Genomic DNA, 26,503 nt, shown 5'->3' with positions numbered 1-26,503 from the left:
ACAGAAAGACTCAGATATGTCAAGAATATTTTAAAAGTGATGCTAAAGAAGTTTTAATCTCTTTTTGGAGCAAAGATCTCACTTCAGAGGTGAGGTCATGGCATGTTTTATTATGAAGTTCATTAACAATAATATAAATAATCTGCATTTATATCTCTTTTTCAACAGGGTTCCTTATTCACACACACACAAACACACACACACTCCTAAAAGATACAGGCAAACAAACCTGTCAGATTATGTTAACCGTACTTTTCAGACTATAAGGCGCACTTAAAACCCTGAATGTTTTCAAAAATTGACAGAGTGCGTTACGTATTATTTCTGTTTGTGTTTACTGACATCAAAGCAATTTTATGTGGTACGCAAACTCTAAAATTTATCGCAACTTTGTTAAGCTACGAAGCTGCACCGCCTGATGGTTTGGCGGAGCGTTACGGCTACCCTAGTCAGGAGCCTCGCGGAGTGATATGTGCTGGGCTTCAACATTCCGGTAGTATTATGTTATGTGAATAAGGACCCCAAAAGAGACATGCTGATGAAGCAGGTTTCAAACTAAGGCTTCCAGTCACGCAGTAGAACATGGGAATAGAGCAGCTTTGAGAGAATTCAACATTACAGAATCAATGGTACGGACGTGGAGGAAGCAAGAAGATGACTTCTGCCAAGTAAAGGAGACCAAGGACAGTTTCCGCAGGATGAAAAGAAGATGGAGGACAAAGGTAAACAGTGGGTTATTGAGCAGAGAAAAGCAGGTAGATGAATCTGTAGTCTATTCAACTCAAGGCAACAGCGAAAGCCTGTGACATGAAGATCAATGACTTCCAAGAAGGTCCCTCTTGGTGCTTCCGTTTCATGAAAAGACATCCTCTATCCATCCGCATACCATCTCCCAGCAGCTGTCCAAGGATTATGATGAAAAGCTGGCCATTTTCTGCACCCAATGCAAGAACAAGATCATTGAAAAGAAGATCTGGCCAGAGCACATCGCCAACATGGACGAGTTCCCCATCACCTTTGACATCCCCGTTAACCATACTGTTGGGAAAACAGGGACCAGTACGGTATCTATATGCATGACAGGGAACTAGACGTTATCCTGTGCTGTAGTTCTTTATTGCAAGGCTAATGGCTAGAAACTATCACCCGTGGCAATTTTCAAGAGGAGAGAGCAGAGAATGTCTCGTCTAAACACCAGAAGACAGCAGAACTCCTTCAGGCAGGAGTTATTTGTGGAGATAAAACATCAATGTTGCAGAGCAAACTGAGTCAGTGGTAGAGTCACATTGCTGTTAGACAATCAGAGGCGAGATCTCCCAATATAAGGAAATAAGACTCCAAGTCCTGTCATCTTCAGCTCACCTTTCTTCGGGCCTTCTTCTGCTTCCTGAAACAGGAGCACAAGAGTTTTTCCCCCTCAGAAATCAACTCACAAGGCATTTGTTTATGCTAGAGTTTACTAAAAATGTATTGGAAAAAAAAACAAGTGAACTAATAGGTCTTTAATGCTGGTAAAAAAAAAATAAAATAAAATAAAATATGGCTGAAATAAACAGGTCTTCATTGTAAAGTGGTACAGAATTCCTCCACGCCAATCACTGGTTGTTTTTGAGTTAATAAAAATAAATCAAATCAGAATTTGAAAGCAGCTTTGTTTCAAGATATGATAGAAAAGCAGTAAAATAAGACAATTCTGAAGGGTTCGGTACTTTTTCACAGCACCGTGTTAATTTAGATTCCCGGTAAAAATTCTCTTCCACTGACATCCGACCGAGCTCTCACACCTTCACCATGATCTACATAACACTCTGGGGCAGCCAAGCTCATGAGTGGGCTCGTCCTCACTTCCTCCTCCATGTGCGTAATTATCAAGTAAAACACGCACTGACATCTGGGTGCAACAGCTGCGTTGACAAGCAAGTCCCCGTATACATTAACGTGTCTTATCTCTGACCACTCGCACGCAGACAGGATGATGGGAAACACAAGTTAAAGGTTAGACACAGAGAGCGTGTATCGCATTTGCACCTGTCAGCCCAACGCCTCGTCCCTTATGCTAGCCACTACAGGCAGAGTGGAATAACTGTGTTACTCTGTCATGTAGAACGAGCCCCGCTGTCGACACTGATTTCATTATTACTCCCGTGTGTTTATGTGCGCCCAAGAATAATGTTCTCTGTCTGTTGTTGCTTCCTCAATCTAGCTGTCCATCTGTTCATCCGTGTTCAGACTCGGCCCAAATCTCCAGCTCCGTCCACCTTGGGTTTTTATTTTTGACACCAGCAAAGAGGGGTGAAAGAACAAAAATGCAAATCACTTTACAAAAAAAGAATCATCTCAATGACAGATTTCCTGCGTACAATCCTCACACAAACACTGTTGCCCATTGAGATTAAGGCTTTGTGGGAGAGATTTGCCCCGTCTAACACGAGTGCAGATGTCTCAATGTGGATGGATTTCCTTTGGGATTGTCTCAGCGACCTCATTTGATAAGGAGGTGTTTCTGTCACCGAGAAAAGACGTGACAGTTAGCTCAGGCCTTGGGTCGCCACGGTAACACTGTGGTTTGGCCGAGAGGAGACAAGCGAGAAAAAGAGACTTGAAAAAAGCCAAGGCTTCCCTTCTCAGCTTCTCTGCAGATACAAGAGCATTGAAGCTTCCCCACGAAATGTTAACATTCACAGACTTAGGCGCTATAGTTGATTGTGTCATTATTTTCACAACTATTGGCATTATTTGTATGCTGTCATCTATAATTTCAGCACTCTTGTTGCTAATCGAATATAAAAATGGTGTAATGGTACCCCTGTGCACACACACGCGCACACATATCGAATCCCCACGCACTCTCCTAGACTCCCACTGACATAATATAAGATCTAAAGCACCCTGCTGTTGATCACAAAGGACCACTAACTGCTTAAATCTTCAGTAATACTTGATTAACCTTTAGGTAGAGAAGAAGAGGATGAAACACAAACAAGGAAGACTCATCCTTTAGGATTTAGAGTGTTTAAACATTTTCACCTCAAATAACCAGCTCTCATTTTATTATGCTAAACTTAGTTAATCGATTTTATTATCCTAAATATTTGGAGATCTTTTTTCTGATTTTAAAGGCTACATTTTAGATTTACACTTTACATAGGTTTGTTTAACTAAATATACAAAGCTACATCCAAATGTTGAAATCTAAATGTAAATGATCAATTTGCTACTAAATATTTTACCAACAGGAACATTTTGCGCCATTAAAGAGACAATGGGTATTTTTACTGTTTATCTCTGGAAATATCCATCGAAATGTTGTTGGAAAATAATAAAATGATGTTCAGTTGTTCAAAAATATTGGCGGCTTTGCGGCATATAACCATAAAAATAGGGTCTAAGTACATAGAGCATGGGTCTAGCGTCCTTCTGGCCAGCTCGAGGTCCTGCGCCTGTCGATGACATCACACTAGATGATTGGCCGGATGTACGACTTACGGAAGGAAGTTCAAAAGTGTTTAGGCAGTAAGAAACACAAATTTAATAACAAAACTGCTAAACTCTTTCCAAAATCTACATATGTGAAAGAACAGACTAAAAAAAAAGAGATGGTATTAATTTTGGCCGAGCGGTATTGCCGTTGTATGATGACATCATCAGCAGGCGCAGGACCATGAGCAGATCTGCAAACCAGCCCCAGAAAACTACAATCAGCAGCTCTCGATGGAATTAACTGAAGGACCATCAAAGTCTCAGAAGTCATGCCAAGGTTTCATGCTTTCTGCTCCACACATAACAACACTTACCGTAATGTTTTCTAAACTAGCGACATGGTGTAAAACTACCCTGAAATGTGTGTACTGCCCCCTAGTGCCAAGAAACTGCACACTGCCACTTTAAAAGGAAGAAGCAGGGTGAGAAGATTTCCTCAGAGTTCCTTCCAGCTCAGACTTTCCCTACATTCCTGTCTGGTTTCTTTCTGCAAGCAGATAAATGGTGGAAGGGATGCACATCTGCTTTGCTAAGCTTTTTCCGTTTTATGGGTGTCTGAATTTACATGTCAGTTGAAAATAGTTTAAAACCACAAATATTTATTTAAATTTCATTTCTATTGAATCAATTCTTCATTTCTGGGATTTCCATATGTCGGGATGTGATTGTGAATATTTAAGTCTTACTTTTTATTATTAAATTTGAACAAGATAAGAAACCACACACTTCAATCTGCGATGTGAGAACTTTATTAGTCAAGCTTTTGGTCAGATTCTTGTCTTGTTCATTCCACTTTTGATCCAGCACCTCACCCAGAAGAGCGGTGACTCCTTCCACTCTAGTATTAAATTAGACTCAGAAACATTTTTCTAACATTATCTGAGGTTAAAGTTGGTGTTACCAGTTATATTACCAGTTACACACATTACTTTTACATTCAGTGTCCTACACACTTGAGCCCAGATGTAAGGGTATATTGTACTTTAGCAGAAATGCTCTTCACAGCTGTTGACCGTTTGAAAGCTTCCTCTTCTTCAGCTGGTACGCCGTAGATACGAGACAAGAAATCATGCTAAGGAATCGTGACTTTTTGACCTGCTTACACTTTATAACAAGTGAATACACGGAATGAAAGGAGACTAAGAGGAAGTCTCTCAAAAACACAGCGATAAGTGCAGTCTGCAGGAAAAAAATGTATTAATCTCTGTGATTTAAAGCTCTTTCTGTCATCTTCTTTTCTAACAGCCTCCATAGAAATCTGTTAGAGTAGCTCTTCTAGTCAATGGTAGCTTAACACTGAATCCTCTCCAGAAGGTTTTTTATGGCCATGGAGACTTTGGAGTGTACGAGGTTGGCATTTAGCATCTTAATCTGACGGATGAGTGTGACATTGTGCCTCGGAGCATGTTAATCTGGCTCCCTATTGACTCTTGATATCATTGATACAGCATCCACATCACACAAGTGCATCAAGAAAACAGGCAGAGAGCTCGGATATGGGCTGAAACATGCACTTATCCAGAAAACAGTGAAACAGATGGAGCTTGATGATAAAAACGGAAAGTTCCAGAGGAGGATAAAGTTAAAAGGATAGATGGAAAGAAGGGGAGAGAAATGGAGGAGGACTGAGGAGAGGAGTGTGTATGTGAGGGAAAGGAGATGCGTGTTATAAAGAGGGTCAATAGTGAGGGTCAGGCATCATATGGAGAGGCAGATGTTGGAACATATTGTCGTGGATTATTACACTGTACACCGGAGATGTAGCTGGGAGAACAACGGACTGGCGCTCAGAGGGGGGAGGGAGGAGAGAGGAAGGAACAGATGAGGGGAGGTAAAAGCGAAATCAATGGAGCAACTCAACAAAACCTTATCTGGAAAAGAGAGGAAGGATAACGGCAAAGCAGTTTTCTTAGATGTGTGGATCCTTCAGGATTGGTATCTGCAGCGAGGTATAAATGAAACCTTGGAATATTCTGTAGGGATTAATGAGGAATCAATAGGAGAGAGGTGGCTGTGTGAGAGCAAATACTGCCTCCAGAACATGGAAGATGTGCTTCTTTGGTAGCTTTTGTTTCTTGATTCTGATTAAATAAGAAGTTTATATTAAATATAGAGTTGTTCTCTTTAAATTATCATTTTTGTTTTGTTTCGATTTACTAAAAGCTTTTGATTTGAGGACGGTCTGGAGCTCCCTAGTTGGGATGCTGCCTCCGCGACCCGGACCAGGATAAGCGGAAGAAGACGACGATGACTTTTGATTTACAAAAACAAAGATCCGTACACAGCCAGAAATGTTTAGTCTCTGTCCTGTCTGACTCACAATCAGTCCACAGATACGTGTTTTCCTTTTTCCTTAAGTCACAGAACTCCTCGCATGTGAAAGAACAAAAGATGACCGAGGGCAATCCATTCAAATCCATACAATAAGTCCCCGTGTCCGTGTAAACAATAGCTCAGAAGCTCCTCTGACTCGGACAACAACGATCAGTGAAGTTTTTAATCTGACTAAAGCTGCAGATTATTGACTGATACCACACACACACACACACACACACACACACACACACACACAGGGGAAAACAGCAAAACAAGAGAATGGACACATGGAGCTTATTGTTTTCCAATGAACCTGCACACTTAGAAACACACAGGGTGTCAATAGTCCCAACACCAAACAATCACCCTCAGACTTCAGATCACATCACCTTTTCACCTCCAATCAATACACACACACACACACACACGCACACACACACACGCACACACACACACAGAGACCGATAGTTGAGTGTCTGATGGCTTCCTGCACCCACTGACCACTCGACATGCTAACATGTGCTCACACAAACATTATGCAGATGTTGCTGGTCTCACTTTAGGGGATTAGGGACAGAAGGAGTGAGAAGCTGGTCTTAATGGATGCCCAAACACACACACACACACAGACAGCTCAGCAGTCTGTCTGGCTAGTGAGTGACATTTTAGATTCCTCAGTCTCATCCAGCAATTGCACCCCTTCCCCGCACTCATTGTATGTGTGTGTGTGTGTGTGTGTGTGTGACTATACTTGTGAGGACGTACCCTTGACAAACGACCTGTACTGTGAGGACATTTTCCTTTGTGAGGACATTTTGCCATGTCCTCACAAAAATTTGCCTTAAATCTTCTTTAATTACACTCAAACGTGTTCTGGCAAAGTTTCAGAAAAATACCTCAGAAAAATAGTAATTACTGACATGTGTGTTTTGGAATCAACTCTTGAGCTCACCTAGTGGACACACACTAGTACTGCAGCTCTGGACTTGAATTTTTTGCTCCAATTTTCTGATTGGCTGAGGCCATGGATTTTTCTGATTGGCTTTTGTAGTTATGTGACCTGCTTGACAAGTAAGTGAAATGAAATGAAACTTAAAAACTACATGGATTTATAAGTTTAGACAAAATATTTTAAATTAATTCTCGGTTAACATTTAATTCTAATGACTAATTCTGCTCCTTATATTCATATAAAATAAAAATAATTACAATAATAATAAATTCAAATTCATTGTTAAATCATATTAAATAATACACTATAGCCAATATAGGCTGTAAACTCTGGCCCTTCTGAATGAGACAGCAACTTGAAACTTGAATATATTGGAGCTGTCAGCTATGTAAAGATATAGTTAAAGTTTCAATTCTCTAGGTTGAAGAGAACCATGTTTTTCAGCCCAAATCATTCCTTTTTTCTGCATATATGACCCTTTTGAATGAGACAGCAACTTGACACTTGAATATTTTGGAGTTGCCAGCTATGTAAAGACACAGTAAAAGGTTCAAGTCTCTAGGTTGAAGAGAACATTGTTTTTCAAACCAAAACCTTCCTTTTTTCTGCATGTACCAAAACGTTGTGACCTCTGACCCAGAACACCACCAGAACGATGCAATGGCTACCAATCCGCCTGGGCTAGCTCGGGGTGCCGGTGGCATGCCGAATCGGTGTTTGTTTGGTGAAAATCGGTTGAAAAATAACACATTTGCGAGCACATGGCAAAAATGGCGGGGAAACTGCCCTCTGGGCCCAAACAAACCTTTACAACAATGCGACCGGCACAAATTCAAAACCTGTGGGTCGCGCCAGCATCGGGATGCACCAAAACAACTTTTGTGTGCATCAAACCAACGTGGGCCGAACGGCGGCCAAAAAGGGGCACAAATATAGGTCAGGCTTCGTTTGGGGCCTAGGGTTTGGCCCAAACGTCCAGTTGCTTTTAAATTATTAAAAATAGTTATATTCTACATAGGGACACGAAATTCACATATGTTGTAAACCCTAACCCTAACCAAAAATCCCCACTTTCAATGGGAAATTGTGATTTTCTCCAAACTCTCTCTCAGGACAGCTGGGCCTCATGGCTTAGGCTGCTGCCTCAACTCAGGATAAGCGGATGAAAATGGATGAATGGTTGGATGAAATTATTGTTTTAGTAATAGTGTTCTGACCCTCCCTTTAAGACGATAGTGTTTGCGTTCTGGTATGTCTCTCCTAGTCTAAAAAGCCCCCCCAAGTCCCGTACTTCAAAAAGCTCCTATACTTTAACATTGCCTTTTCCACTAATTTTAAGGTCACGGTGTGGGTCACAGGAGTGATGTAACTGGTCAGAAATCAGGTCACTTCATTGTCATAACCCTCCCTTTAAGGCATTAGTGTCTGCATTCTGATATGTCATTCCTAGTCTAAAGAGCCCCCTCAAATGTACTCTAAAAAGCTCCTATACTTTAACATTGCCTTTTCCACTAATTTTGAGGTCACGGTGTGGGTCACAGGAGGGATGTAAAGGGTCTTAAATCAGGTCACTTCATCATCATAACCCTCCCTTCGAGGTGGTCATGTCTAGCATTGTCACGGTGTGAAAATTTAACCTCACGGTTATTGTGACCAAAATTATCACGGTTTTCGGTATTATCGCGGAATTTTTTTAAACGTGTTACATTTTCAGACAACTACATAAACCCTGTATGTCAGGAAAATATTGTCCTCAGTTTGTGTCTAAATTTTGCCTAAAATTTGTTATTTTGTAATTATGTTGTTTATTTGTTTACATTTTTCCCCTTTAGTATTTAAAATACATTATTTGCCCACAACTTCTTATTTTTTGTCTGTTTGATGTCATCAATTTAAAAATATCAGATCAGATGATACTCGGTACTCAAGTAGCCTTCTAATCAGATACTTTTTTTTACCCTTTCTTGAGTAATAAACCCTATATCAGGAAAAAATTGTCCTCGGTTTGGGTCCTTTCGGTGAGCTTTGCAGATTTGGGAAAATGTCATCAGGCAGTAATCATTGTTAAATTCATAATTATTCTCGCAGAGAGACCAACTCTTAACTGTCCCTGGGAGCCCCGTAATGCATAGCGTCATTTCAAAATGGGGATGTCCGTGACACGGTTTACATGCAGGTAGCGGTGCTGCAGCTGCTTTATATAGTCATTCATGCGCAAAAAATTCCCCCATCCCCGTACTTCAAAAAGATCCCATACTTTAACATTGCCTTCTCCACTAATTTTGAGGTCACAGTGTGGGTCACAGGAGGGATGTAAAGGGTCTTAAATCAGGTCACTTCATCATCATATACCCTCCCTTCGAGGTGGTCATGTCTAGCATTGTCACGGTGTGAAAATTTAACCTCACGGTTATTGTGACCAAAATTATCACGGTTTTCGGTATTATCATGGTATTTTTTTTAAACGTGTTACATTTTCAGACAACTACATAAACCCTGTATATCAGGAAAAAATTGTCCTCGGTTTTTGTCCTTCCGGTGAGCTTTGCAAATTTGGGAAAATGTCATCAGGCAGTAATCATTGTTAAATTCATAATTATTCTCGGAGAGAGACCAACTCTTAACTGTCCCTGGGAGCCCCGTAATGCATAGCGTCATTTCAATATGGAGGTGTCTGCGACACGGTTTACATGCAGGTAGCGGTGCTGCAGCTGCTTTATATAGTCATTCATGCACAAAAAATTCCACCATCCCCGTACTTCAAAAAGATCCCATACTTTAACATGGCCTTTTCCACTAATTTTGAGGTCACGGTGTGGGTCACAGGAAGGATGTAAAGGGTCTTAAATCAGGTCACTTCATCATCATAACCCTCCCTTCGAGGTGGTCATGTCTAGCATTGTCACGGTGTGAAAATTTAACCTCACGGTTATTGTGACCAAAATTATCACTGTTTTCGGTATTATCGTGGTATTTTTTTTAAACGTGTTACATTTTCAGACAACTACATAAACCCTGTATATCAGGAAAATATTGTCCTCAGTTTGTGTCTAAATTTTGCCTAAAATTTGTTATTTTGTAATTATGTTATTTATTTGTTTACATTTTTCCCCTTTAGTATTTAAAATACAATATTTGCCCATAACTTCTTATTTTTTGTCTGTTTGATGTCATCATTTTAAAAATATTAGATCAGATGATACTCGGTACTCAAGTAGCCTTCTAATCAGATACTTTTTTTTACCCTTACTTGAGTAATAAACCCTATATCAGGAAAAAATTGTCCTCGGTTTGTGTCCTTCCGGTGAGCTTTGCAAATTTGGGAAATGTCATCATGCAGTAATCATTGTTAAATTCATAATTATTCTCGGAGAGAGACCAACTCTTAACTGTCCCTGGGAGCCCCGTAATGCATAGCGTCATTTCAAAATGGGGATGTCCGCGACACGGTTTACATGCAGGTAGCGGTGCTGCAGCTGCTTTATATAGTCATTCATGCGCAAAAAATTCCCCCTTCCTCGTACTTCAAAAAGATCCCATACTTTAACATGGCCTTTTCCACTATTTTTGAGGTCACGGTGTGGGTCACAGGAGGGATGTAAAGGGTCTTAAATCAGGTCACTTCATCGTCATAACCCTCCCTTCGAGGCGGTCATGTCTTTATTCTGATATGTCATTCAAAAGGAAAAAAAGCCCCCCCAAATGTTCTTCAAAAAGATCCCATACTTTAACATGGCCTTTTCCACTAAATTTGAGGTTACGGTGTGGGTCACAGGAGTCATGTAACTGGTCAGAAATCAGGTCACTTCATCGTCATAACCCTCCCTTTAAGGCGGTAGTGTCTGCATTCTGATACATCATTCATGCGCAAAAAATTCCCCCACCCCCGTACTTCAAAAAGCTCCTATACTTTAACATTGCCTTTTCCACTAATTTTGAGGTCACGGTGTGGGTCACAGGAGTGATGTAAATGGTCAGAAATCAGGTCACTTCATCGTCATAACCCTCCCTTTAAGGCGGTATTGTCTGCATTCTGATACGTCATTCTTAGTCTAAAGAGCCCCCTCAAATGTACTCAAAAAAGCTCCTATACTTTAACATTGCCTTTTCTACTAATTTTGAGGTCACGGTGTGGGTCACAGGAGGGATGTAGAGGGTCTTAAATCAGGTCACTTCATCATCATAACCCTCCCTTCGAGGCGGTCATGTCTTTATTCTTATAAGTCATTCATACACAAAAAAAAAACCCGAAATGTTCTTCAAAAAGATCCCATATTTTAACATTGCCTTTTCCACTAATTTTGAGGTCACAGTGTGGGTCACAGGAGGGATGTAAAGGGTCTTAAATCAGGTCACTTCATCATCATAACCCTCCCTTCGAGGCGGTCATTTCTAGCATATTTGCCCATAACTTCTTATTTTTTGTCTGTTTGATGTCATCATTTTAAAAATAATAGATCAGATGATACTGGGTACTCAAGTAGCCTTCTAATCAGATACTTTTTTTTACCCTTACTTGAGTCATAAACCCTATATCAGGAAAAAATTGTCCTCGGTTTGTGTCCTTCCGGTGAGCTTTGCAGATTTGGGAAAATGTCATCAGGCAGTAATCATTGTTAAATTCATAATTATTCTCGGAGAGAGACCAACTCTTAACTGTCCCTGGGAGCCCCGTAATGTATAGCGTCATTTTAAAATGGGGATGTCCGCGACACGGTTTACATGCAGGTAGCGGTGCTGCAGCTGCTTTGTATAGTCATTCATGCGCAAAAAATTCCCCCTTCCTCGTACTTCAAAAAGATCCCATACTTTAACATTGCCTTTTCCACTAATTTTGAGGGCACGGTGTGGGTCACAGGAGGGATGTAAATGGTCTTAAATCAGGTAACTTCATCATCATAACCCTCCATTTGAGGCGGTCATTTCTACATTCTGATATGTCATTCATGCGCAAAAAATTCCCCCACCCCCGTACTTCAAAAAGCTCCTATACTTTAACATTGCCTTTCCCACTAATTTTGAGGGCACGGTGTGGGTCACAGGAGGGATGTAAATGGTCTTAAATCAGGTCACTTCATCATCATAACCCTCCCTTCGAGGCGGACATGTCTTTATTCTGATATGTCATTCAAAAGGAAAAAAAGCCCCCCCAAATGTTCTTCAAAAAGATCCCATACTTTAACATGGCCTTTTCCACTAAATTTGAGGTTACGGTGTGGGTCACAGGAGTCATGTAACTGGTCAGAAATCAGGTCACTTCATCGTCATAACCCTCCCTTTAAGGCGGTAGTGTCTGCATTCTGATACATCATTCATGCGCAAAAAATTCCCCCACCCCCGTACTTCAAAAAGCTCCTATACTTTAACATTGCCTTTTCCACTAATTTTGAGGTCACGGTGTGGGTCACAGGAGTGATGTAAATGGTCAGAAATCAGGTCACTTCATCGTCATAACCCTCCCTTTAAGGCGGTATTGTCTGCATTCTGATACGTCATTCTTAGTCTAAAGAGCCCCCTCAAATGTACTCAAAAAAGCTCCTATACTTTAACATTGCCTTTTCTACTAATTTTGAGGTCACGGTGTGGGTCACAGGAGGGATGTAGAGGGTCTTAAATCAGGTCACTTCATCATCATAACCCTCCCTTCGAGGCGGTCATGTCTTTATTCTTATAAGTCATTCATACACAAAAAAAAACCCGAAATGTTCTTCAAAAAGATCCCATATTTTAACATTGCCTTTTCCACTAATTTTGAGGTCACAGTGTGGGTCACAGGAGGGATGTAAAGGGTCTTAAATCAGGTCACTTCATCATCATAACCCTCCCTTCGAGGCGGTCATTTCTAGCATATTTGCCCATAACTTCTTATTTTTTGTCTGTTTGATGTCATCATTTTAAAAATAATAGATCAGATGATACTGGGTACTCACGTAGCCTTCTAATCAGATACTTTTTTTTACCCTTACTTGAGTCATAAACCCTATATCAGGAAAAAATTGTCCTCGGTTTGTGTCCTTCCGGTGAGCTTTGCAGATTTGGGAAAATGTCATCAGGCAGTAATCATTGTTAAATTCATAATTATTCTCGGAGAGAGACCAACTCTTAACTGTCCCTGGGAGCCCCGTAATGTATAGCGTCATTTTAAAATGGGGATGTCCGCGACACGGTTTACATGCAGGTAGCGGTGCTGCAGCTGCTTTGTATAGTCATTCATGCGCAAAAAATTCCCCCTTCCTCGTACTTCAAAAAGATCCCATACTTTAACATTGCCTTTTCCACTAATTTTGAGGGCACGGTGTGGGTCACAGGAGGGATGTAAATGGTCTTAAATCAGGTAACTTCATCATCATAACCCTCCATTTGAGGCGGTCATTTCTACATTCTGATATGTCATTCATGCGCAAAAAATTCCCCCACCCCCGTACTTCAAAAAGCTCCTATACTTTAACATTGCCTTTCCCACTAATTTTGAGGGCACGGTGTGGGTCACAGGAGGGATGTAAATGGTCTTAAATCAGGTCACTTCATCATCATAACCCTCCCTTCGAGGCGGACATGTCTTTATTCTTATAAGTCATTCATACACAAAAAAAGCCCCCGAAATGTTCTTCAAAAAGATCCCACATTTTAACATTGCCTTTTCCACTAATTTTGAGGTCACGGTGTGGGTCACAGGAGGGATGTAAAGGGTCTTAAATCAAGTCACTTCATCTTCATAACCCTCCCTTCGAGGCGGTCATTTCTAGCATATTTGCCCATAACTTCTTATTTTTTGTCTGTTTGATGTCATCATTTTAAAAATATTAGATCAGATGATACTCGGTACTCAAGTAGCCTTCTAATCAGATACTTTTTTTTACCCTTACTTGAGTCATAAACCCTATATCAGGAAAAAATTGTCCTCGGTTTGTGTCCTTCCGGTGAGCTTTGCAGATTTGGGAAAATGTCATCATGCAGTAATCATTGTTAAATTCATAATTATTCTCGGAGAGAGACCAACTCTTAACTGTCCCTGGGAGCCCCGTAATGTATAGCGTCATTTCAAAATGGGGATGTCCGCGACACGGTTTACATGCAGGTAGCGGTGCTGCAGCTGCTTTATATAGTCATTCATGCGCAAAAAATTCCCCCTTCCTCGTACTTCAAAAAGATCCCATACTTTAACATTGCCTTTTCCACTAATTTTGAGGGCACGGTGTGGGTCACAGGAGGGATGTAAAGGGTCTTAAATCAGGTCACTTCATCATCATAACCCTCCCTTCGAGGTGGTCATGTCTAGCATTGTCACGGTGTGAAAATTTAACCTCACGGTTATTGTGACGTAAATTATCACGGTTTTCGGTATTATCGTGGTATTTTTTTAAACGTGTTACATTTTCAGACAACTACATAAACCCTGAATATCAGGAAAAAATTGTCCTCGGTTTGTGTCCTTCCGGTGAGCTTTTCAAATTTGGGAAAATGTCATCAGGCAGTAATCATTGTTAAATTCATAATTATTCTCGGAGAGAGACCAACTCTTAACTGTCCCTGGGAGCCCCGTAATGCATAGCGTCATTTCAAAATGGGGATGTCCGCGACACGGTTTACATGCAGGTAGCGGTGCTGCAGCTGCTTTATATAGTCATTCATGCGCAAAAAATTCCCCCTTCCCCGTACTTCAAAAAGATCCCATACTTTAACATTGCCTTTTCCACCAATTTTGAGGTCACGGTGTGGGTCACAGGAGGGATGTAAAGGGTCTTAAATCAGGTCACTTCATCATCATAACCCTCCCTTCGAGGTGGTCATGTCTAGCATTGTCACGGTGTGAAAATTTAACCTCACGGTTATTGTGACCAAAATTATCACGGTTTTCGGTATTATCGTGGTATTTTTTTAAACGTGTTACATTTTCAGACAACTACATAAACCCTGAATATCAGGAAAAAATTGTCCACGGTTTGTGTCCTTCCGGTGAGCTTTGCAAATTTGGGAAAATGTCATCAGGCAGTAATCATTGTTAAATTCATAATTATTCTCGGAGAGAGACCAACTCTTAACTGTCCCTGGGAGCCCCGTAATGCATAGCGTCATTTCAATATGGGGGTGTCTGCGACACGGTTTACATGCAGGTTGCAGTGTTTCGGCTGCTTTATATAGCAACTCGTTGCATTCTCCCTCAACCCAAATCCTCGGATCACGCATTTTAGTTAAAACGCTAACGTTAACTTGCCTTGCGTTTACTGTAGAGTTGTGGGTGATGGTCACGCAGATGTGTCATGAGATCAAAAAGATCCCATACTTTAACATTGCCTTTTCCACTAATTTTGAGGTCACGGTGTGGGTCACAGGAGCAATGTAAAGGGTCTTAAATCAGGTCACTTCATCATCATAACCCTCCCTTTGAGGCGGTCATATCTGCATTCTGATACGTCATTCATGCGCAAAAAAGACCCCACCCTATACTTCAAAAAGCTCCTATACTTTAACATTGCCTTTTCCACAAGTTTTGAGGTCACGGCGTGGGTCACAGGAATGATGTAAAGGGTCTTAAATCAAGTCACTTCATCATCATAACCCTCCCTTCGAGGCGGTCATGTCTTTATTCTGATATGTCATTCATACGCAAAAAAGCCCCCCCAAACGTTCTTCAAAAATATCCTATACTTTAACATTGCCTTTTCCACTAATTTTGAGGTCAGTGTGTGAGTCACAGGAGTGATGTAAATGGTCAGAAATCAGGTCACTTCATCGTCATAACCCTCCCTTTAAGGCGGTAGTGTCTGCATTCTGATACGTCATTCATGCGCAAAAAATTCCCCCACCCCCGTACTTCAAAAAGCTCCTATACTTTAACATTGCCTTTTCCACAAATTTTGAGGTCACGGTGTGGGTCACAGGAGGGATGTAAATGGTCTTAAATCAGGTCACTTCATCATCATAACCCTCCCTTTGAGGCGGTCATTTCTACATTCTGATATGTCATTCATGCGCAAAAAATTCCCCCACCCCCGTACTTCAAAAAGCTCCTATACTTTAACATTGCCTTTTCCACTAATTTTGAGGTCAAGGTGTGGGTCACAGGAGGGATGTAAAGGGTCTTAAATCAGGTCACTTCATCATCATAACCCTCCCTTCGAGGCGGTCATGTCTTTATTCTGATATGTCATTCATACGCAAAAAAGCCCCCCCAAATGTTCTTCAAAAAGATCCCATACTTTAACATGGCCTTTTCCACTAATTTTGAGGTCACGGTGTGGGTCACAGGAGTGATGTAAATGGTCAGAAATCAGGTCACTTCATCGTCATAACCCTCCCTTTAAGGCGGTAGTGTCTGCATTCTGATATGTCATTCTTAGTCTAAAGAGCCCCCTCAAATGTCCCCAAAAAAGCTCCTATACGTTTAACATTGTCCAAAATCCAAAAACTCTCCATGTCCAAAATGTGCGTAAGCCAGCTCCTTAGGTCAACTCAAAGTTGCCCACATTTTCCCACTACTTTTTCCTTTATAAATCCCAAAGTTTGAATGGCAAGTTACTTTTGCAGTTTTGCAACCCCATTTTGTGGGTAAGCAAGCTTTATAAATGACACCCCAGGCCACTATAAAACTTACTGATGTACATCTGCAGCATGCAAGGACCATTTACAGGGGTTGATTTTATTTGTCACAGTTTTTACCCCTTCAGAGTTTGTAGGTATGAACGTTCTTGTTCTCTGCACCATCACAGTTGATTCATTGGTTGAGCCCCAATACATAAAAAATAAATTAAATGAACAGGATAAATATTATATATATAATGTGTGTGTATGTATGTATGTGTGTGTAAGCTGTTGAAATATATGCTCATATATTTATTAATATCTAATATATACATATGAGACTCACATGGTCAAGTGTGATTTTAGTTTTCAGCAGAAACAGACTTTTTTGGGAGTGGGGGTGGGGAGTGGCTCTGCACCTGCACTGGACAGGGGAGCAAAAGTTCATGATGCATTCAGGGAAAATTGGTGTGTCCAACTTAACTGAAATAAAAACATCTAAAGAGGTTTATTTGTGAATGCTATGAGTTTTCTGTAAAATGATTATTGCTTAAATATTGCACATGAAATTAGCTCATGCCTGAAGTCTGTTAAGACATTATCAGCTGGAAAACCCTAAATTTTTAATGTATCAAGTTTTCAGTCTCATTGTTCGTGAAAGCAGCATGTGCATTGTAGATGGAAAGTACCGGAGCTGCCCTGGATCTCTCCAACTTTGTCAGTCTTTGACTAATTCTACAGAGGAAAAGAGGAATAACTCCACAGCCCAAAAAGGTAACATATAATTTAAAATATTCCATGAAATCATTTACACTTTTTTTAATAAGACAATTACAGCTCTTATCATGCTAAAACAATTTGAACTGAATTGAGCTGTGCTTGTGAGTTTTAGGTAATTTTCTATCAGAGACTATTGTTTTCTTTCAACTTTAAGGTATGTTTAAAGAAATAAAGACACGCTTTACCTACTTACATTTTTAAAACTTATTTTTAAATTAAAACAAAGTGGCTGTCTGCATGGTAAAGCTACGGGGCCTGAAGTGAGCTGTATTTGTGAGGACTCAAAGTGTAGTTTTCAGTAATTTTGTATCAGGGACATGGTTTTGTCTTATGTAACATTAATAATGCTGTACATTTCAACCAGAGCAGTGTTATTCTATTTTGTGATAGGGTTCATTAACATTATAAAAAGGATTCAGTGTGATGGAAGGTGTACAATGAAATCTAAAAAGAGAGAAATATTATTTTGTTGGGAAATCTAATCTTTCATAGGCAATGTGGATACAATAATCAGTTTTTGACATTTAAAAAAACCCACTAGTGACGTGTTGGCCACGAACGAAACGGCTCTCAGAGCCGACTTGTTTATGTGACCGTTAGGAGAAAGGTCCCTTCTGCAGGAACTGGCTCCCTCTTGGAGAAGTCAAAGTGAGTTACATAGACCGTACCCGCAGGCCCTGGAGCCACTAGAACACAGCAAAACTTGAGCGCACATGTGCAGCGGGCCTCAGTGAAGCTGACCTCCAGTAAAAGCAAATAGGCTGTGCGGTTAGTTTCTGAGATATTACACTTTATTTTATAGGTTATTCTTAACCCTAACCCAGACTGCACCAAAACAGTTCAAAGTAGTCTACTTTTTAGTGCTATGTTTGTGCTGGTTTGTGCTGTTGAAATATAATTTGTGTTGCTATGGTTTCTGAGATATAACAAGTTTTATTGTTGTGTGATGCTCCAAAACATTCCAAAATAGTCTACATTTTAGTTCTTCGTTTGTGCAGTTAAAATTGGGGCGACAGTGGCACAAACCTATTTGCTTTTACTTTTCAAGTGGGGGAGATCAGCTTCACTGAGCTCCGATGCTGTGAAGGCAGGGAGAGGGGTGGCATGCACAAAATGCCTGTGAGACAAATTACATTAACTGATAAGACCTGTAAATATTGGTGGGGACAAATCTGTAAGAGGAGAAAGGAAAATCAAACAAAGCTTCAGAAAGGTGAGGACATGAGTGAAAACAGGACAGGCACCAAGGTTTGGACAAATTTTAACTACAGTGACAATTAAAAGACAGAGTGTAGATTGTGCAAAGGGTAAATATATCCAAAAGGCTATAATAGTTCAAAACTAATACAAATGTTACTTGCAGAGTTTGTTTTTGTCATTTAAAATGTGTTTATGTAGCTCTCTGCTTCATGTTGAATAAAATAAGTTATTTAAACAATAAACACTTGATAAAATGTATATTGTAGATTAGTAATTCAGTTTACATACAGTTTTATATAATTTCTGGTGATAAATTCATTTAGGAAACGAAAAATATGAGGAGCTGTTTAAGAGCCGAAAGAGCCGGTTCATTTTAGTGAGCCGAGCTGTAAGACCCTAACCTAGCAGCAGCCAGATCTCTATGTGTAGCCTCGTGTAGAGTCTACACATTTAGATCTGGACTCTCTGCAGCAGAAACCGGCTGAAAGAGGGAGGGCTGTGTGGTAGAATATTTTGAACTGACTGAAGGACGCGCAAGGTAGTGCCCGGCTGGCACTAGCTGGCTGCTGCCAGGATAGGGCTCTTGATACGATCGTCAAAACGAACTCCCACCCTACAGCAAAGTGCTGACACACAATTGGATTGACCCATTTTGGGCCGGATGCCGGACGCTTTTAACTAGTGATGGGAACCCTGGATCTTTTAAGAGAACCAGTTCTTACGGCCAGCTGTAACACACCAAACATGGCTTTTTTGCTAGATTGGTTATCTACACTGAACAAAAATATAAACGCAACACTTTTGTCTTTGCTCCCATTTTTCATAGGCTGAACTCAAACAGTTGAAACTTTTTCTACATACACCAAACACCCATGACCCTCAAATATTATTCTGAAATCTGTCTACATGTGTGTTCTCGAGCACTTTTTCTTTACCAAGATAATCCATCCCACCTCAAAGGTGTGGCAAATCAAGGGGCTGATTAGACAGCTTGAATAATGTAAAGGAGTGCCTTAGACTGCCCTTCATATTTCAAACTTTGCTAACTTTATTAATAACTCTGCTAAATAGTCATAGCCATAGTTCAAATTATTGATAAACTTGTGTTAAATCATCTAATCTGACATCTTTCCAGACATGCAGAGCCAATGCCCCTCAGGAGCTGGGATTCCAGAGGATTTCAATGAGAAAGAGAAAACAGGTGAGTGACTTCCACATTCACGTGATTGTATGAGTTGTTGTGACTCCTGGTCTATCCACTAACTATATTGGCAGACATCACTTAAAGAGCAAGTCACCCCCAAATCAACTTATTTTTTGCTGATAAACTGTATCAATGAGTGTCTAATAGTGCTGTAGAAATGTGTGGTCTTTATTATGGCTTTTTAGTGCATCTTATTTAGAGTTTAAAAATTCAGCCTAAGACAGTCCACCAGTCAGCAAGCTGGGTTCTCTGTCGGAAACCTACACTCACCCTTTCCCTCCGTGATTATGGGAAATGTCCGTTCTCTTCTCAATAAGATGGACAAGCTCACAGCACTGACCAGGTTGCAGCAAGACTACAGACAGTGTAGTCTGTTATTTTTTAAGGAAACGTGGACGGATGAGCTCATAGCTGACTGAGGTTTCACTGGGAGAATTTAAACTCACGTGGGCCGACAGGAGCGTGGAGTGTGAAGCGCAAGAGTGGGGGTCTGGTTGTGTTTAATAATGAGAAATGGTGCAACCCAGCGTATGTGACCATTAAAAATAAACTCTGCACAAATGACATTGAGTTACTGGCTGTTGGTCTCCAGCCCATTACATCCCGAGAGAGTTTTCACATGTAATTGCGCCAGACGCCCCTCCCTGGGTTGCCACCTTACCGCGGTGAGAGGGTTTGTGTGTCCCAATGATCCTAGGAGCTATATTGTCTGAGGCTTATGCCTCTGGTAGGGTCACTCATGGCAAACAGGTCCTAGGTGAGGGATCAGACAAAAAGCAGCCCAATGACCCATTATGATGAATAATATAAATTGACACAGTGTTCACTCACCCGGATGTGGGTCACCGGGGCCCCACTCTGGAGCCAGGTCTGGAGGTGGGGCACGTCGGCGAGCGCCTGGTGGCTGGGCTTTCACCCAGCCTGGCCGGGCACAGCCCAAAGAGAAAAGGTGGGTCCCCCTTCCAATGGGCTCACCACTTGTGGGAAGAGCCAAAGGGGTCAGGTGCAATGTGTGATGGGTGGAAGCCGAAGGCTCAGATGCTGTCTGATCCTTGGCTACAGAAGCTGGCTCTCGGTACGTGGAATGTCACCTCGACTAGATATAGTCGGACTCACATCAATACATGGGTCTGGCTCTGGAACCAGATTCCTTGAGAGGGGCTGGACACTCTACCACTCTGGAGTTGCCCCCACTGAGAGGCGCCGAGCGGGGTGGGCATACTAGTTGCCCCCCATCTTGGTGCCTGTACATTGGGGTTTACCTTGGTGGACGAGAGGGTAGCCTCCCTCTGCCTACGTGTGGGGGGACGGGTTCTGACTGTGGTCTGTGCTTATGCACCAAACTACAGTTCAGACTACCCACCCTTTTTGGAGTCCTTGGAGGAGGTGCTGGAAAGCACTCCTTCTGGTGACTCCCTCATTCCGCTGGGGGACTTTAACGCTCACGTGGGCAACGACAGTGAGACCTGGAGAGGTGTGGTGGGGAGGAACGGCCCCCCTGATCTGAATTTGAGTGGTGTTTGTTGTTGGATATCTGTGCTCGTCATGGCTTGTCTATAACTAACACAATTTTCAGACATAAAGGTGTCCATATGTGCTCTTGGCACCAGGATACCTTAGGCCGCAGCTCGATGATCGACTTTGTTGACATTTCATCTAATCTGCAACCGCATGTCTTGGACACTCGGGTAAAGAGAGAGGCGGAGCTGTCAACTGACCACTACCTGGTGGTGAGTTGGCTTTGATGGTGGGGGAAGATGCCGGTCAGACCTGGCAGGCCCAAAGGTATTGTGAGGGTCTTCTGGGAACGTCTGGCAGAGTCTCCTGTCAGAAGAAGTTTAAATTCTCACCTCGGACAGAACTTCCAAAATGTTCTGGGGGAGGCGGGGGACATGGAGTCCGAGTGAGCCATTTTCCGTGCTTTCATTGTCGAGGTGGCTGACCGGAGCTACGGCCGCAGGGTTGTTGGTGTCTGTCGTGGTGGCAACCCCCAAACCCACTGGTGGACACCAACGGTTAGGGATGCCGTCAAGCTGAAGATAAAGAGTCCTATAGGGTCTGTTTGGCCTGTGGGACTCCAGAGGCAGCTGATGGGTACCGGCAGGCCAAGCGGAATGCGGCCCAGGTTGTCACAGCATGCTGCATAGTGTTGGAACCCAAGTTTTTTTCATTTTTATTCGTGTTTTTTTAGTGGTCGAAGGTTACATTACTAGATTACTGCCTATGTGTATATACATGTACCTATATCATAATTTTCTTCTGATTATCCCCTTAAGTGTTGGTGCTGCTGTAACAAGTGAATTTCCCCACTGTGGGATCAATAAAGTGTATTCTATTCTATTCTTCCTAAAGGATTATTAGGAACACCATACTAATACGGTGTTTGACCCCCTTTTGCCTTCAGAACCGTCTTAATTCGACGTGGCAGTAGCCACATTTACATGCGCATATTTCATCAGATTGAACGCCCAATCAGATAAAAAATTCTGCATGTAAACATGTCAATCAAATATTCTGATCCGATTTGGCCCGATCGGATTGAAATTTCAATTCGATTGAGGGAGGTGGTTTTGTCCGATCATCATTCTGATTGACGTGCATGTACACAGCTATTCGGATTGTTGGGGTAAAATAATGCCCACTGCGCATGTGTGCAACAGCGAGCGGGCCTCTCCGCTGTCATTTGGACTGCCTGACTTCAAAAATGACAGCGTAATCAATGAGCAGAGGCTTTTAAATTTGATAACAAGCCGTCCCGTTTCAGTAATATTTAATTCAGAACTTGCATTTTGTAGAAGTAAAATAAAAATCTGATTATTGCACAAATCACTCGACAAACATTTTCAAATCTGTACTGGAAATACCCAAGTTTATTGCGGAGGTTGCAGCGCACAGATCCCCGTTTCTGTCAGCTTTGAACGCAGCAACTTCTGCAGCAGGTGATGGAGACGCCAGAGACGCTTGTAAAGAAGACAGGATAATATCAGTTTTACAGACCTGATTGGAGGCTGATGTTGGGTAGGAAAACATCCTCGGTTAAATATTCTGGACAACAGTAAAGTCCGTGTTAAAAGCACATTAACGTAGATGACCTGAGATGCGGTTCGTTAATGATGAACACAGGCTTCTAAACTTTCTGAACGTCTTCTGTTGTTTTATTTTAAACAGATTTTTCTCAACAGTTTCAGCTGATTGTCACATGTTAAGAATAATAAGCCACAACAGAGCTCAGTAATAAAACATGAGTCTAAACGCCCCCATCCCCACTCTGCGCCACAGTGCAGCGCAACGGCATATCTGTCACTTCAGACCCACGGACCAGCTGATCAAGAGGCAGAAACATAACCCTCCCTTATTTTAATCAACAATAAAAATGCAGCAAAGCATAGATCTGCAGTTATTCACTGAAGAAAACGTAACTTCTATGAGCAAAATAAAAATATTGAAGTGAATAAATGAATCGGGAAAGCAGGAAGAATTGTTATTTCTGTTTTTACATTTTTCATTTCGTTTCATGGTGTTTGTTTACAATTTTTCTTCCGGGAAAGGCAACTTTCTGCGCATGCTCAACCTATTTAATCGGATTAAATGCTTGATGCATTTATAAGCACGGCATGATCAGATCATTTCAGTTTGTGTCCATGTGAACAGTGATTCAGAAATTCCGATCAACCAAGATTTGAATTGGATTGAGGAAATTTGGTGCATGTAAACATGGCTACTGAGTCAACAAGTTGCTGAAAGCATTCTTTAGAAATGTTTGCTCATATTTATAGGATAGCATCTTGCAGTTGATGGAGATGTGTGGGATGCACATCCAGGGCACGAAGCTCCCGTTCCACCACATCCCACAGATGCTCTATCGGGTTTAGATCTGCTGACTGTGGGGGCCATTGTAGTACAGTGAACTCATTGCCATGTTCAAGAAACCAATTTCAAAAGATTGGAGCTTTATGACATGGTGCATTATCCTGCTGGAAGTAGCCATCAGAGGATGGGTACATGGTGGTCATGAAGGTATGGACATGGTCAGAAACAATGCTCAGGTAGCCTGTGGCATTTAAACCATGCCCAATGGGCACTAAGGGGCCTAAAGTGTACCAAGAAAACATCCCCCACACCATGACACCACCACCAGAAATCCAGACTCATCAGACCAGCAACATTTTTCCAGTCTTCAACCATCATATTTTGGTGATCTTGTGCAAATTGTAGCCTCTTTTTCCTATTTGTAGTGGAGATGAGTGGTGCCCCGTGGGGTCTTCTGCTGCTGTAGCCCATCCACCTCAAGGTTGTGCATGTTGTGGCTTCACAAATGCTTTGCTGCATTCCTCGGTTGTAACGAGTCACTTCAGATATTAAATAAATAAATATAATAATAATAATAATAATAATAATATACGGAATATTAAACATTGAACTAAACTGAATACGAGTTCAACGTACCATTACACCCCTAGTAATGATTGTGGGTTGAGACACCTGAATCAGAATGCGAAAACAGTATGACTCAGTGGATTTAAAAATACACACAGATGATGGAAAAAATCAGAGTATGGGGAAGCTTGCAACTCCTCCTTTTGTTGCATTTTTAAAATGGGAAGTGTGGGTGAAGTTATACTCTGGGGTGACTTGCTCTTTAAGGAAATTATTACTGTTATGTCTATAGCTTGACATTAGATCTATTTTTCTTTTCTTTGCAGCATCTTTCAAAAGATAAAAGCTGAGAAACAAAAGCAATGGGCTCGACCAAAGTTCTGAAGGTCAGTCAATGATCAATGGCTTACTGAGATTGGCGTGCCTCCGTTTCTTTTTATAATGCTTTAAGTGGATTTTTTTTTCATAAATTTCATATCACTCTAGATGAACCCACCTTGTGCACCCAAAGGCCTACAGGGAAATCAAAGAAGAAGCAGACCAACAAAGGAACACCCACCCATTCCCCTTCCCTGCTCACTGTCCATGGTTTTACTCAAGGTTTGGTTCAGATTTTCAAATATTTAAGTAACTGAAAATGGCTAACATGCAATTCATTCTCCCCATAAAAGACTGAAAGAGATTACCTTAAAAAAAGAAACTGAGGTTTGACATTTTACAACAAGTATGAACAACTTAACTACTTAGGGGCAGCAGTAGCTCAGGAGGTAGAGAGGATTGTCCAGAAACCGGAAGGTTGCAGGTTTGATCCCAGCTCCAACCAGAGAGTGCTGCTGTCGTGGCCTGCTGAACACTGGCGCCACCGGTCCCTCTGACCACCACCAGCAGGCAAAGCGAGTTAAGTGCCTTGCCCAAGGAAACAACAGCAGCAGATTGTGTTGTGAAGCGCCTTGGGGGCCTTAGAAGGCGCTATACCTATACAGGCCATTTATTCCCATTAATTTCACATTGTTGTCCTTATTATAAATACAGAAATGTATTTGGGATGTTTGAGTTCACATAAACCTTTATAGAAAGATGGAAGTTCATCAAATCATTACCATATTAACATTTTAGGCACAAAGATACTTGACTTCAGTTTTCCTTCAGTTAGATGCTAAACTTTTTCTGTTTATCAACAACAATTATAGATCTGTTGATACATTTCCTAGCTACAGTTCAGAGTCTAAAAAAAACTTGTATTAAGCCATATAATCTAAAATGTTTTTGTAGATCATCCAGATATGATGAGCCAAGAACCTTCAGGAGCTGAGTGGTCTAAGGAGTCAAATGGAAAGGACAAAACAGGTGCGTGGTTTCCACATTCACACACACGGACAGAGATGTTTTGCTTTTGGACTTCTCAGTCTCCTGGGGAGTGTTGTAAAGCAGTTCCCCGCCAGGACAACAGGGCGTAGCACTGCTCTGTGTTATCCTGCCCAAGATAGTGCATTTAATATTATATAATAAACACAGAAACTGTGCAAATAACAAAAGTCAGCAGGGATAAAAAAGCTGTTTACTTGGTTTGTGGTGATCTTGGTAGTTATAAAGTTTAACAGCTGCAGAAAGGAAGGATTAATGACAAAATGCCTTCATACACCTAGAATGCGTAAGTCTGCTACTGAAGGAACTCTCCAGCTCCGTTGTCAGCTTCACGCTTGGGATGGGAAACATTGTCTAACCCCCAAATTCCACTACCTCCGCTCCGACACGAACGCCGGAGCAAAATCGGTCCCGTTGTAGTCAATCAGAGCAATTCCACTACTGCGGCTGTGCTCCGGCAGTGCGGCGCCGTGCGCCGTCCTCTGTTCCGGCGTCCGGCAAAAATAGAATCGATCCTATTTTCGCCGGACGCCGGAGCACCTCCGCAGTCAATGGACAGAAATCACCATCGCCCAACAGGAAAAGGAGCAAGCACAACTTCCGTTTTTCACAATAAATCGATAAACAAAAGGCGTTTTTTGTTTCATATGCACAGGTTTAACAACTTTTAACAACTATCAGTGGCGGCTGAAGTTTAAATGCACAAAAGTTAGCCATAAATACAGTTTTCACTATCAAAGTAGTCACACTTTGTTGATCCAAACACTGCTGATCTCTACACAAATGATGGGCAGATTAAACAGTTCATGCCGATGCTTCTCCAACACAACGGGTGTTTGGATCTAACTTCCGCGTTTATTGCTCGGACTGTATCGCAAGATCTTGAAAATCCCGCGCATGCTTGTTTGCCCACCTCAGGTCTCCGCACCGGAGCGGAGCCGTTGTAGAGCGCATACCGGTAAAAATTGAGTTCGGAAGCGAGCGGCTGCGGAAGGCGGGGGCGGACCGCAGCGGAGCGGAGCGGAGGTAGTGGAATTTGGGGGTTACAGACGTTTGAAAAACTTGTAGTAAGTAATTTAATTTCAAATATTTCTGTAGGTCCAACCACGCTGAACCAAGGTCCTTCAGGAACTGGAATCTAAGCCCAGATATAAGCCCAGTAGCTATGTATTTATGTTTATAAATGTAGGTGTCTTTTTGGGGTTGCTGCGTGATGTTCTTGTGCATTGCAGCAGCGCCATGCAGCAGTTTGTTGTCGTAATGTAGTCCCCGGTCTAAAATAACTCCTGTATTCCTTCCTGTTATTT

At 41.6% G+C, this 26,503-nt stretch overlaps 1 protein-coding gene across 9 annotated transcripts in view; it reads left to right on the top strand.

Moving 5' to 3' along the window:
- sox5 (SRY-box transcription factor 5) overlaps nt 1-26,503 on the top strand; it is a 115,464-nt gene that overhangs the window by 67,012 nt on the left and 21,949 nt on the right. The window contains exons 1-4 of one of the 9 annotated variants that reach the window (XM_070549091.1): nt 19,290-19,451; nt 24,158-24,217; nt 24,318-24,431; nt 25,104-25,178. The exons of the other annotated variants lie outside the window; for them this stretch is intronic. Coding sequence (XP_070405192.1) covers nt 25,161-25,178 — 18 coding nt within the window. The 5' untranslated portion in view covers nt 19,290-19,451; nt 24,158-24,217; nt 24,318-24,431; nt 25,104-25,160. Of the gene's footprint in view, nt 1-19,289; nt 19,452-24,157; nt 24,218-24,317; nt 24,432-25,103; nt 25,179-26,503 lie in introns of those variants that run through there. 9 annotated transcript variants of the gene reach the window in all.

This window comes from Nothobranchius furzeri, chromosome 1, assembly GCF_043380555.1.
Source record: "Nothobranchius furzeri strain GRZ-AD chromosome 1, NfurGRZ-RIMD1, whole genome shotgun sequence".
In the NCBI taxonomy this organism is placed as follows: domain Eukaryota; kingdom Metazoa; phylum Chordata; class Actinopteri; order Cyprinodontiformes; family Nothobranchiidae; genus Nothobranchius; species Nothobranchius furzeri.
Note: the sequence above shows the minus strand (reverse complement) of the source record. Positions and strands in the feature narration are given on the sequence as shown.